This window comes from Tribolium castaneum, chromosome 3 (genome assembly GCF_031307605.1).
Source record: "Tribolium castaneum strain GA2 chromosome 3, icTriCast1.1, whole genome shotgun sequence".
Taxonomy (NCBI): domain Eukaryota; kingdom Metazoa; phylum Arthropoda; class Insecta; order Coleoptera; family Tenebrionidae; genus Tribolium; species Tribolium castaneum.
The window spans coordinates 24,810,510-24,823,246 of record NC_087396.1 but is presented as its reverse complement, the minus strand read 5'-3'; the positions used below and the strand labels follow the sequence as shown (position 1 = coordinate 24,823,246).

Here is a 12,737-nt window from a genome sequence, read left to right as displayed (position 1 = left end):
TGCTGAACCAGCTGAAGTTACAAACGGAACAGATGAAAAAAAAATTACAAAACGCAATAAAGCAGAAGTGAGTATATGTTGCCACCAAGTCTTTTTTGTTTTATGAAGTGTATTTTAGCCTGTAAGCGTTGAAAATGTCGAGGAAACTGTTGCACCTAAAGCATGGGAAAACAAGGTATTTATATTTTACTTGAAGTGAATTTTTGTGATAATTTCCACAAAAAAAGTGTGGTTCAGTTCTAAATATTTTACAATAATTTAACTTTTTTAGGCTACATCTTCCAAGAAGGAAAATACTAAAGTACCACCTGCTGAACCAGCTGAAGTTACAAACGGAACAGATGAAAAAAAAATTACAAAACGCAATAAAGCAGAAGTGAGTATATGTTGCCACCAAGTCTTTTTTGTTTTATGAAGTGTATTTTAGCCTGTAAGCGTTGAAAATGTCGAGGAAACTGTTGCACCTAAAGCATGGGAAAACAAGGTATTTATATTTTACTTGAAGTGAATTTTTGTGATAATTTCCACAAAAAAAGTGTGGTTCAGTTCTAAATATTTTACAATAATTTAACTTTTTTAGGCTACATCTTCCAAGAAGGAAAATACTAAAGTACCACCTGCTGAACCAGCTGAAGTTACAAACGGAACAGATGAAAAAAAAATTACAAAACGCAATAAAGCAGAAGTGAGTATATGTTGACACCAAGTCTTTTTTGTTTTATGAAGTGTATTTTAGCCTGTAAGCGTTGAAAATGTCGAGGAAACTGTTGCACCTAAAGCATGGGAAAACAAGGTATTTATATTTTACTTGAAGTGAATTTTTGTGATAATTTCCACAAAAAAAAAAGTGTGGTTCAGTTCTAAATATTTTACAATAATTTAACTTTTTTAGGCTACATCTTCCAAGAAGGAAAATACTAAAGTACCACCTGCTGAACCAGCTGAAGTTACAAACGGAACAGATGAAAAAAAAATTACAAAACGCAATAAAGCAGAAGTGAGTATATGTTGACACCAAGTCTTTTTTGTTTTATGAAGTGTATTTTAGCCTGTAAGCGTTGAAAATGTCGAGGAAACTGTTGCACCTAAAGCATGGGAAAACAAGGTATTTATATTTTACTTGAAGTGAATTTTTGTGATAATTTCCACAAAAAAAAGTGTGGTTCAGTTCTAAATATTTTACAATAATTTAACTTTTTTAGGCTACATCTTCCAAGAAGGAAAATACTAAAGTACCACCTGCTGAACCAGCTGAAGTTACAAACGGAACAGATGAAAAAAAAATTACAAAACGCAATAAAGCAGAAGTGAGTATATGTTGACACCAAGTCTTTTTTGTTTTATGAAGTGTATTTTAGCCTGTAAGCGTTGAAAATGTCGAGGAAACTGTTGCACCTAAAGCATGGGAAAACAAGGTATTTATATTTTACTTGAAGTGAATTTTTGTGATAATTTCCACAAAAAAAAGTGTGGTTCAGTTCTAAATATTTTACAATAATTTAACTTTTTTAGGCTACATCTTCCAAGAAGGAAAATACTAAAGTACCACCTGCTGAACCAGCTGAAGTTACAAACGGAACAGATGAAAAAAAAATTACAAAACGCAATAAAGCAGAAGTGAGTATATGTTGCCACCAAGTCTTTTTTGTTTTATGAAGTGTATTTTAGCCTGTAAGCGTTGAAAATGTCGAGGAAACTGTTGCACCTAAAGCATGGGAAAACAAGGTATTTATATTTTACTTGAAGTGAATTTTTGTGATAATTTCCACAAAAAAAGTGTGGTTCAGTTCTAAATATTTTACAATAATTTAACTTTTTTAGGCTACATCTTCCAAGAAGGAAAATACTAAAGTACCACCTGCTGAACCAGCTGAAGTTACAAACGGAACAGATGAAAAAAAAATTACAAAACGCAATAAAGCAGAAGTGAGTATATGTTGCCACCAAGTCTTTTTTGTTTTATGAAGTGTATTTTAGCCTGTAAGCGTTGAAAATGTCGAGGAAACTGTTGCACCTAAAGCATGGGAAAACAAGGTATTTATATTTTACTTGAAGTGAATTTTTGTGATAATTTCCACAAAAAAAAGTGTGGTTCAGTTCTAAATATTTTACAATAATTTAACTTTTTTAGGCTACATCTTCCAAGAAGGAAAATACTAAAGTACCACCTGCTGAACCAGCTGAAGTTACAAACGGAACAGATGAAAAAAAAATTACAAAACGCAATAAAGCAGAAGTGAGTATATGTTGCCACCAAGTCTTTTTTGTTTTATGAAGTGTATTTTAGCCTGTAAGCGTTGAAAATGTCGAGGAAACTGTTGCACCTAAAGCATGGGAAAACAAGGTATTTATATTTTACTTGAAGTGAATTTTTGTGATAATTTCCACAAAAAAAGTGTGGTTCAGTTCTAAATATTTTACAATAATTTAACTTTTTTAGGCTACATCTTCCAAGAAGGAAAATACTAAAGTACCACCTGCTGAACCAGCTGAAGTTACAAACGGAACAGATGAAAAAAAAATTACAAAACGCAATAAAGCAGAAGTGAGTATATGTTGACACCAAGTCTTTTTTGTTTTATGAAGTGTATTTTAGCCTGTAAGCGTTGAAAATGTCGAGGAAACTGTTGCACCTAAAGCATGGGAAAACAAGGTATTTATATTTTACTTGAAGTGAATTTTTGTGATAATTTCCACAAAAAAAAAAGTGTGGTTCAGTTCTAAATATTTTACAATAATTTAACTTTTTTAGGCTACATCTTCCAAGAAGGAAAATACTAAAGTACCACCTGCTGAACCAGCTGAAGTTACAAACGGAACAGATGAAAAAAAAATTACAAAACGCAATAAAGCAGAAGTGAGTATATGTTGACACCAAGTCTTTTTTGTTTTATGAAGTGTATTTTAGCCTGTAAGCGTTGAAAATGTCGAGGAAACTGTTGCACCTAAAGCATGGGAAAACAAGGTATTTATATTTTACTTGAAGTGAATTTTTGTGATAATTTCCACAAAAAAAAGTGTGGTTCAGTTCTAAATATTTTACAATAATTTAACTTTTTTAGGCTACATCTTCCAAGAAGGAAAATACTAAAGTACCACCTGCTGAACCAGCTGAAGTTACAAACGGAACAGATGAAAAAAAAATTACAAAACGCAATAAAGCAGAAGTGAGTATATGTTGACACCAAGTCTTTTTTGTTTTATGAAGTGTATTTTAGCCTGTAAGCGTTGAAAATGTCGAGGAAACTGTTGCACCTAAAGCATGGGAAAACAAGGTATTTATATTTTACTTGAAGTGAATTTTTGTGATAATTTCCACAAAAAAAAGTGTGGTTCAGTTCTAAATATTTTACAATAATTTAACTTTTTTAGGCTACATCTTCCAAGAAGGAAAATACTAAAGTACCACCTGCTGAACCAGCTGAAGTTACAAACGGAACAGATGAAAAAAAAATTACAAAACGCAATAAAGCAGAAGTGAGTATATGTTGCCACCAAGTCTTTTTTGTTTTATGAAGTGTATTTTAGCCTGTAAGCGTTGAAAATGTCGAGGAAACTGTTGCACCTAAAGCATGGGAAAACAAGGTATTTATATTTTACTTGAAGTGAATTTTTGTGATAATTTCCACAAAAAAAGTGTGGTTCAGTTCTAAATATTTTACAATAATTTAACTTTTTTAGGCTACATCTTCCAAGAAGGAAAATACTAAAGTACCACCTGCTGAACCAGCTGAAGTTACAAACGGAACAGATGAAAAAAAAATTACAAAACGCAATAAAGCAGAAGTGAGTATATGTTGACACCAAGTCTTTTTTGTTTTATGAAGTGTATTTTAGCCTGTAAGCGTTGAAAATGTCGAGGAAACTGTTGCACCTAAAGCATGGGAAAACAAGGTATTTATATTTTACTTGAAGTGAATTTTTGTGATAATTTCCACAAAAAAAAGTGTGGTTCAGTTCTAAATATTTTACAATAATTTAACTTTTTTAGGCTACATCTTCCAAGAAGGAAAATACTAAAGTACCACCTGCTGAACCAGCTGAAGTTACAAACGGAACAGATGAAAAAAAAATTACAAAACGCAATAAAGCAGAAGTGAGTATATGTTGACACCAAGTCTTTTTTGTTTTATGAAGTGTATTTTAGCCTGTAAGCGTTGAAAATGTCGAGGAAACTGTTGCACCTAAAGCATGGGAAAACAAGGTATTTATATTTTACTTGAAGTGAATTTTTGTGATAATTTCCACAAAAAAAGTGTGGTTCAGTTCTAAATATTTTACAATAATTTAACTTTTTTAGGCTACATCTTCCAAGAAGGAAAATACTAAAGTACCACCTGCTGAACCAGCTGAAGTTACAAACGGAACAGATGAAAAAAAAATTACAAAACGCAATAAAGCAGAAGTGAGTATATGTTGACACCAAGTCTTTTTTGTTTTATGAAGTGTATTTTAGCCTGTAAGCGTTGAAAATGTCGAGGAAACTGTTGCACCTAAAGCATGGGAAAACAAGGTATTTATATTTTACTTGAAGTGAATTTTTGTGATAATTTCCACAAAAAAAAGTGTGGTTCAGTTCTAAATATTTTACAATAATTTAACTTTTTTAGGCTACATCTTCCAAGAAGGAAAATACTAAAGTACCACCTGCTGAACCAGCTGAAGTTACAAACGGAACAGATGAAAAAAAAATTACAAAACGCAATAAAGCAGAAGTGAGTATATGTTGACACCAAGTCTTTTTTGTTTTATGAAGTGTATTTTAGCCTGTAAGCGTTGAAAATGTCGAGGAAACTGTTGCACCTAAAGCATGGGAAAACAAGGTATTTATATTTTACTTGAAGTGAATTTTTGTGATAATTTCCACAAAAAAAAAAGTGTGGTTCAGTTCTAAATATTTTACAATAATTTAACTTTTTTAGGCTACATCTTCCAAGAAGGAAAATACTAAAGTACCACCTGCTGAACCAGCTGAAGTTACAAACGGAACAGATGAAAAAAAAATTACAAAACGCAATAAAGCAGAAGTGAGTATATGTTGCCACCAAGTCTTTTTTGTTTTATGAAGTGTATTTTAGCCTGTAAGCGTTGAAAATGTCGAGGAAACTGTTGCACCTAAAGCATGGGAAAACAAGGTATTTATATTTTACTTGAAGTGAATTTTTGTGATAATTTCCACAAAAAAAGTGTGGTTCAGTTCTAAATATTTTACAATAATTTAACTTTTTTAGGCTACATCTTCCAAGAAGGAAAATACTAAAGTACCACCTGCTGAACCAGCTGAAGTTACAAACGGAACAGATGAAAAAAAAATTACAAAACGCAATAAAGCAGAAGTGAGTATATGTTGACACCAAGTCTTTTTTGTTTTATGAAGTGTATTTTAGCCTGTAAGCGTTGAAAATGTCGAGGAAACTGTTGCACCTAAAGCATGGGAAAACAAGGTATTTATATTTTACTTGAAGTGAATTTTTGTGATAATTTCCACAAAAAAAAGTGTGGTTCAGTTCTAAATATTTTACAATAATTTAACTTTTTTAGGCTACATCTTCCAAGAAGGAAAATACTAAAGTACCACCTGCTGAACCAGCTGAAGTTACAAACGGAACAGATGAAAAAAAAATTACAAAACGCAATAAAGCAGAAGTGAGTATATGTTGACACCAAGTCTTTTTTGTTTTATGAAGTGTATTTTAGCCTGTAAGCGTTGAAAATGTCGAGGAAACTGTTGCACCTAAAGCATGGGAAAACAAGGTATTTATATTTTACTTGAAGTGAATTTTTGTGATAATTTCCACAAAAAAAAAGTGTGGTTCAGTTCTAAATATTTTACAATAATTTAACTTTTTTAGGCTACATCTTCCAAGAAGGAAAATACTAAAGTACCACCTGCTGAACCAGCTGAAGTTACAAACGGAACAGATGAAAAAAAAATTACAAAACGCAATAAAGCAGAAGTGAGTATATGTTGACACCAAGTCTTTTTTGTTTTATGAAGTGTATTTTAGCCTGTAAGCGTTGAAAATGTCGAGGAAACTGTTGCACCTAAAGCATGGGAAAACAAGGTATTTATATTTTACTTGAAGTGAATTTTTGTGATAATTTCCACAAAAAAAAAGTGTGGTTCAGTTCTAAATATTTTACAATAATTTAACTTTTTTAGGCTACATCTTCCAAGAAGGAAAATACTAAAGTACCACCTGCTGAACCAGCTGAAGTTACAAACGGAACAGATGAAAAAAAAATTACAAAACGCAATAAAGCAGAAGTGAGTATATGTTGCCACCAAGTCTTTTTTGTTTTATGAAGTGTATTTTAGCCTGTAAGCGTTGAAAATGTCGAGGAAACTGTTGCACCTAAAGCATGGGAAAACAAGGTATTTATATTTTACTTGAAGTGAATTTTTGTGATAATTTCCACAAAAAAAAAGTGTGCTTCAGTTCTAAATATTTTACAATAATTTAACTTTTTTAGGCTACATCTTCCAAGAAGGAAAATACTAAAGTACCACCTGCTGAACCAGCTGAAGTTACAAACGGAACAGATGAAAAAAAAATTACAAAACGCAATAAAGCAGAAGTGAGTATATGTTGACACCAAGTCTTTTTTGTTTTATGAAGTGTATTTTAGCCTGTAAGCGTTGAAAATGTCGAGGAAACTGTTGCACCTAAAGCATGGGAAAACAAGGTATTTATATTTTACTTGAAGTGAATTTTTGTGATAATTTCCACAAAAAAAACGTGTGGTTCAGTTCTAAATATTTTACAATAATTTAACTTTTTTAGGCTACATCTTCCAAGAAGGAAAATACTAAAGTACCACCTGCTGAACCAGCTGAAGTTACAAACGGAACAGATGAAAAAAAAATTACAAAACGCAATAAAGCAGAAGTGAGTATATGTTGCCACCAAGTCTTTTTTGTTTTATGAAGTGTATTTTAGCCTGTAAGCGTTGAAAATGTCGAGGAAACTGTTGCACCTAAAGCATGGGAAAACAAGGTATTTATATTTTACTTGAAGTGAATTTTTGTGATAATTTCCACAAAAAAAAAGTGTGGTTCAGTTCTAAATATTTTACAATAATTTAACTTTTTTAGGCTACATCTTCCAAGAAGGAAAATACTAAAGTACCACCTGCTGAACCAGCTGAAGTTACAAACGGAACAGATGAAAAAAAAATTACAAAACGCAATAAAGCAGAAGTGAGTATATGTTGACACCAAGTCTTTTTTGTTTTATGAAGTGTATTTTAGCCTGTAAGCGTTGAAAATGTCGAGGAAACTGTTGCACCTAAAGCATGGGAAAACAAGGTATTTATATTTTACTTGAAGTGAATTTTTGTGATAATTTCCACAAAAAAAAAGTGTGGTTCAGTTCTAAATATTTTACAATAATTTAACTTTTTTAGGCTACATCTTCCAAGAAGGAAAATACTAAAGTACCACCTGCTGAACCAGCTGAAGTTACAAACGGAACAGATGAAAAAAAAATTACAAAACGCAATAAAGCAGAAGTGAGTATATGTTGACACCAAGTCTTTTTTGTTTTATGAAGTGTATTTTAGCCTGTAAGCGTTGAAAATGTCGAGGAAACTGTTGCACCTAAAGCATGGGAAAACAAGGTATTTATATTTTACTTGAAGTGAATTTTTGTGATAATTTCCACAAAAAAAACGTGTGGTTCAGTTCTAAATATTTTACAATAATTTAACTTTTTTAGGCTACATCTTCCAAGAAGGAAAATACTAAAGTACCACCTGCTGAACCAGCTGAAGTTACAAACGGAACAGATGAAAAAAAAATTACAAAACGCAATAAAGCAGAAGTGAGTATATGTTGCCACCAAGTCTTTTTTGTTTTATGAAGTGTATTTTAGCCTGTAAGCGTTGAAAATGTCGAGGAAACTGTTGCACCTAAAGCATGGGAAAACAAGGTATTTATATTTTACTTGAAGTGAATTTTTGTGATAATTTCCACAAAAAAAAAGTGTGGTTCAGTTCTAAATATTTTACAATAATTTAACTTTTTTAGGCTACATCTTCCAAGAAGGAAAATACTAAAGTACCACCTGCTGAAGCAGCTGAAGTTACAAACGGAACAGATGAAAAAAAAATTACAAAACGCAATAAAGCAGAAGTGAGTATATTGCCACCAAGTTTTAATTGTTTTACAAATTAAGATCTGTTCTAGCCCGTAAGTGCTGAAAGTAAGGAGGAACCTAAGGCAGAGAAAACTAAGGTATTTTATTTTTCACTTGTAATAGAATTTGAAGAATAACACAAAACTTTATAGGGTAAAACTGCCAAGAAGGCAGACAGTGGAAATAAAGAAGAAACCCAAGTGGAAGAAGCGAAAAAACCTCAAACACGCACAGGTCTTGCTACTAAGAGAGAGTTTGTACCAAAGGGGCCTAAAAATTCGACAGTAACTAATTGGGAAAATATAAATTTCAAATGCACTACGAAATCCCCGAAAGGAAAAGCTCCCAACTTTCATATCACTACGTGGAATGTAGACGGATTAAGAAGCTGGTTAAAGAAGGGATGCCTTGATATCTTGAAGTATGACAAACCAGATATACTTTGTATTCAAGAGACTAAGTGCGCTGTATATAAATTACCAGAAGAAGTCAAGACTATAGAAGGTTACGAAACATTGTGGTGCTGTAGCGATAAAGATGGCTATGCAGGTGTAGGCATTATGGTTAAAGATAAACCACTTAATGTTATTTATGGGATTGACTCTAAAGAACATGATACAGAGGGCAGATGTATCACTGTGGAGTATGAAACTTTCTTTGTAGTCAACGTATATGTCCCCCATGCAGGTAAATGTTTAATTTTTTTTTATCTGGAGAGAATTTATTTAGTAAAAGACTCACTACTTTTATTGAAAAAAAAATACAACGCTTTTTAACCAATGTGTTGATTTTTGAAATCTGTTGAATCTTAAATGAGCTGTGTTCTTTAAACCAAGTGTTAATTGGTCCCATATTTGTTCAGTAAATTGTAAATAAAAAAGTTGGAGTTATGTGGATAGCCAATCATAAAATAGCGAAAAATTATTGAAAATGTGAGAATTTCTGACCCGACGTCAGCAATGTTTCTTTTTGGATCAGCCAGTCACAGAACAAGAGATAGAAAACTTGCCAACAAAGGTAGCTTGAACTTTTTGGCTATAAAAATTCTAATGTGTTCTAGGTTCTAATTACCAAATTATCTTTTTTTTTATAAGTGTATTTAATACTTTTTGTGTAAAATTTCGAGAAAATTGTCTCTAGTGCATTTTTAATACCAAAAATGTCAGGAAATGTGTTTACTCCAAGGTTTAAATGTCTTTGGCCTATAAAATGCGGTGATTTTTGCCTTATTTCTGACGAAATTCTTTGAAATAGTTTCGTATTTAGTCGATTATATTTCTTAAAAACTTAATGACTGGAATGTCTGGAAGTAAAATAAAATTTGTGGAATTGGAATAAAAAAACATTCGGAACAAAAAAAAAAACATCAAACGAAACTAATAACTTATCTTCATGCAGTTTGATACAACTATTTGATTTTACTTATAAATTTTAAAGATATTTTAATTGAAAAACTAGGCTGCTGACTTTTCCGATTTGTGAATTTTTAGAAGACAATAAAAGTTTAGGAACAATTGAATTTAGTATGATTTTTGTGAAATCTCGTAAAATACTTGTTGAAACAATAAAAAAGGCAATAATTATTTATGTTGACCTAAACCACAGTTGTCCAACTTTTTTTCTAGTTTTTAGAACGTGTTTACACCAAGGATTATACTAACCGCTTGAAAAAAGGCGAAATATTGTCATAATCAAATAAATTCAGTGGTTTTCCGCTACTTTTAGCCACATTTCGCGAACTTTTTAGTACAAAATTTTTGAACTAATTTAATAATTTTTCTCCTCAATCTGAGTTATATATTATTCGTCAATAATTTGTTGATCCGAATTGTTTTGGAACAACAGGTCTTCTAAGTAGATTTTTGACTTATGTTCAGATTTTTCTTAATTTTTAGAAGGCGCTTATACTAAGGATTAAGTAAAAGTCCTTGGCCTTCATTTTTGACATATGTTCAGATTTTTCTTAATTTTTAGAATGCCCTTATACTAAGGATTAAGTAAAAGTCCGTGGCCTTCTTACTCGAAAATACAAAAACCCTTCATTTTAAACATTAATTTTATTTTTGCTTACGTTGCGCATTAGATTTATATTTTAATTTATAAAAAAAATAAATAAACAAAAAATAACAATAAAAAACAGAGTTGATTTAACATTGTGTCAATTCGTAATAAAATACAGCCACATTTTTTGGTTCTTCGAGCCGGATATCTTACGATTTGTCATTGAAATTGACATTTGTCATTGACAATGCTTTGTTTATGATTAACTGTGGACTGTATTTTATGATGAATTGATGCATTGTTCAATCAAACTATTTTTTTTTTAACTGATAATGTTACTACAAGATGGTATCATTTTATAAATGAAAATATAAGTCGAGTGAGCAACACATTTTTGAGGAAACTCTTCCAAATACTGGCGTTTTTGCCTGATAAACTTGATAGAACGTTCGAAAAAAATTATTCACCTTTAAACACAAAAAAAGGCAAACATAACACAATTTTCGAATACTTTTCGGTGTATTTTTGCCGATATTTTTCAAAACATTTGCCTGACAGGGCCAAAAACATGCTAAATCCCTTGTAAAAAGGTAAAATGATGCCATGATCATTTGATCAAACAAATTTAGTTGTTTTTTGTCAGTTTTAGCAAAATCTCGCGGTTTTTTTTAATAAAAACGTCTTTATTTTTCGCTTAAGGAAAGAGAAAAAAGTATTCTATTTTTGAATTAATGTAATAATAATTTTTCGCCTCATTCTGATTGTATGCTTCACAATTTTTATTTAAAGTATTTTTCCTAGCTCTTACTTAAATATTTTGAACAATCTTGAACAACCTTCTCACGGGTTGATGCAACGTTTTTTACAGTAATTTGTTTCAAAATTTCAAATATCTCCTCCAAATTTTAATTTAAAGGCTTACGCGTATTTGAATCGACCAAGTCTCAAATATTTTATTTAAAAGCTTTTGTATGAGAGATTTATCGAAGATGTGACGTAAAGAATAATGTATTTGGTACATTTCTCTTAAATTAGTTTGTATGTTACTATCGTCTTAAGTTAACCAAAGGCATTGTTTTTGTTTTTTAAATAAAAGTTTGATGTGTCGGGTTTGTATCGAATTTATATTCATTATTTTCACACCAACGATCGAACAGTAAGTAATTCATTCGCATTTATTAACAGGTCGAAATTTAGTCACCTTGCCAAAACGTTTAGATTGGAACGAACAATTCGAGAAGTTTATTAAAAATTTGGACTCCCAAAAACCAGTCATAATTTGTGGGGATATGAACGTGGCACACAAAGAGATTGACTTGGCTAATCCCAAAACCAACACCAATAGTGCTGGGTTTTCAGTGGAGGAACGTGACGGCATGACTGCTTTTCTTGGAAACGGTTATGTTGATATTTATCGCCACTTATATCCCGAGAAGGAAAAAGCTTACACTTTCTGGATCTACATGAGAAATGCCAGACCTAACAACGTTGGATGGTAAAATAATAATACTGTGCGATATCTAGTTTTAATATTAAATTTTTCAGGCGCTTGGATTATTTCTTAGTCTCCCAAAGATTTGTGGACAACGTTTGCGATAACATAATACATAGTGATGTTATGGGGTCAGACCATTGCCCCCTTTCACTCCACATCCAGATTTAAGTGTTTGGGCCAACTCTCTGTCTTGTAGTGCCCCAACTTCTTTCAATAATTGTTTCTTCTCTTCAAAATAGTTTTTGAACCACTCGATATGTTCCCGTTTGGCGTCAACTGTCAAGTATGGATTTTTCGAAAGTCCGACACAGACCAACTCCATGAAATGCCTCAAGGGCCCCTTTTGAGGACACCAAGGCTCTAAATACTTCTCAAGAAACACGTGCTCGGTAAAGTAAACTTTCTTTTCCTCATCAAGCCCTAAAATTATAAATATGACACGATACTTAACAAATTAGGCGCAACCTTGTTCGTTATCAATGGGAAATTTCCATATTTTCCCCTGTTCGGTCCACAAGATCATCTGTTGGAAATAATTGCTAGGAGGGTGAGTAACAGCCAGCTTTAAATCCCTCTGGTATAACTCGTTCCAAGTTTTGTTTTCAACGCCCTAAACACTAAATTAGACGCTTTGCCCTCTTCAGACGTCTTTAAAAGCTTCATCAATAATTCTGTCTCGGTTTGCTTCACATCTCCTCCCAACGTCTCTGCTACGTCCTTTACAACTCTGGTCATTTGTGTCTCTGCAACAAAATTGTTTTTGCAACAAACCAGAAGTTTTTAATTCTGTTCACCACTAAGTTTTTTCAAAACAGCATACTCAGATTGATTTCTTATAGAAACTTTTCTTATTTTTTTCTTTTTGAATTCAAATTGAAATATTCAAATATTTGATCTTCATGCGCCTTTTATACTTTGTTGACAACTTTATTGAAGAGGATGTTAATAATTACTTTTTCTGTTTGTGCTAATGCGACATTCTCGTTTCTATTTTTTCGACCAAACCCGGAGCCGCTCCGGGCAACGGTTCCGGCTACAGAGGCGATCAAAGTTTTTCACTAAAAAAATTCATAAAAAAAAACTAAAAGTCGTAGAGCATTGCG

General features: G+C 32.0%; 1 protein-coding gene across 1 annotated transcript; it reads left to right on the top strand.

Annotated features, from left to right (window-relative positions):
• The first annotated feature begins 8,698 nt into the window (after window positions 1–8,698).
• LOC135265582 (exodeoxyribonuclease-like) lies at window positions 8,699–11,638 on the top strand. Its single transcript, XM_064355324.1, has 2 exons — window positions 8,699–8,825; window positions 11,358–11,638. Exons 1-2 carry the CDS (start codon window positions 8,699–8,701, stop codon window positions 11,636–11,638), a joined length of 408 nt encoding a protein of 135 aa, XP_064211394.1.
• Window positions 11,639–12,737: the final 1,099 nt, after the last annotated feature.

Excerpts from the sequence above, each read along its gene's own strand:
- LOC135265582 (XM_064355324.1), top strand. The coding sequence starts at position 8,699 with ATGGTTAAAGATAAACCACTTAATGTTATTTATGGGATTGACTCTAAA. Across the intron at positions 8,826-11,357 it reads CGTATATGTCCCCCATGCAG|ATTGGAACGAACAATTCGAG; the intron begins GTAAATGTTTAA and ends CAAAACGTTTAG.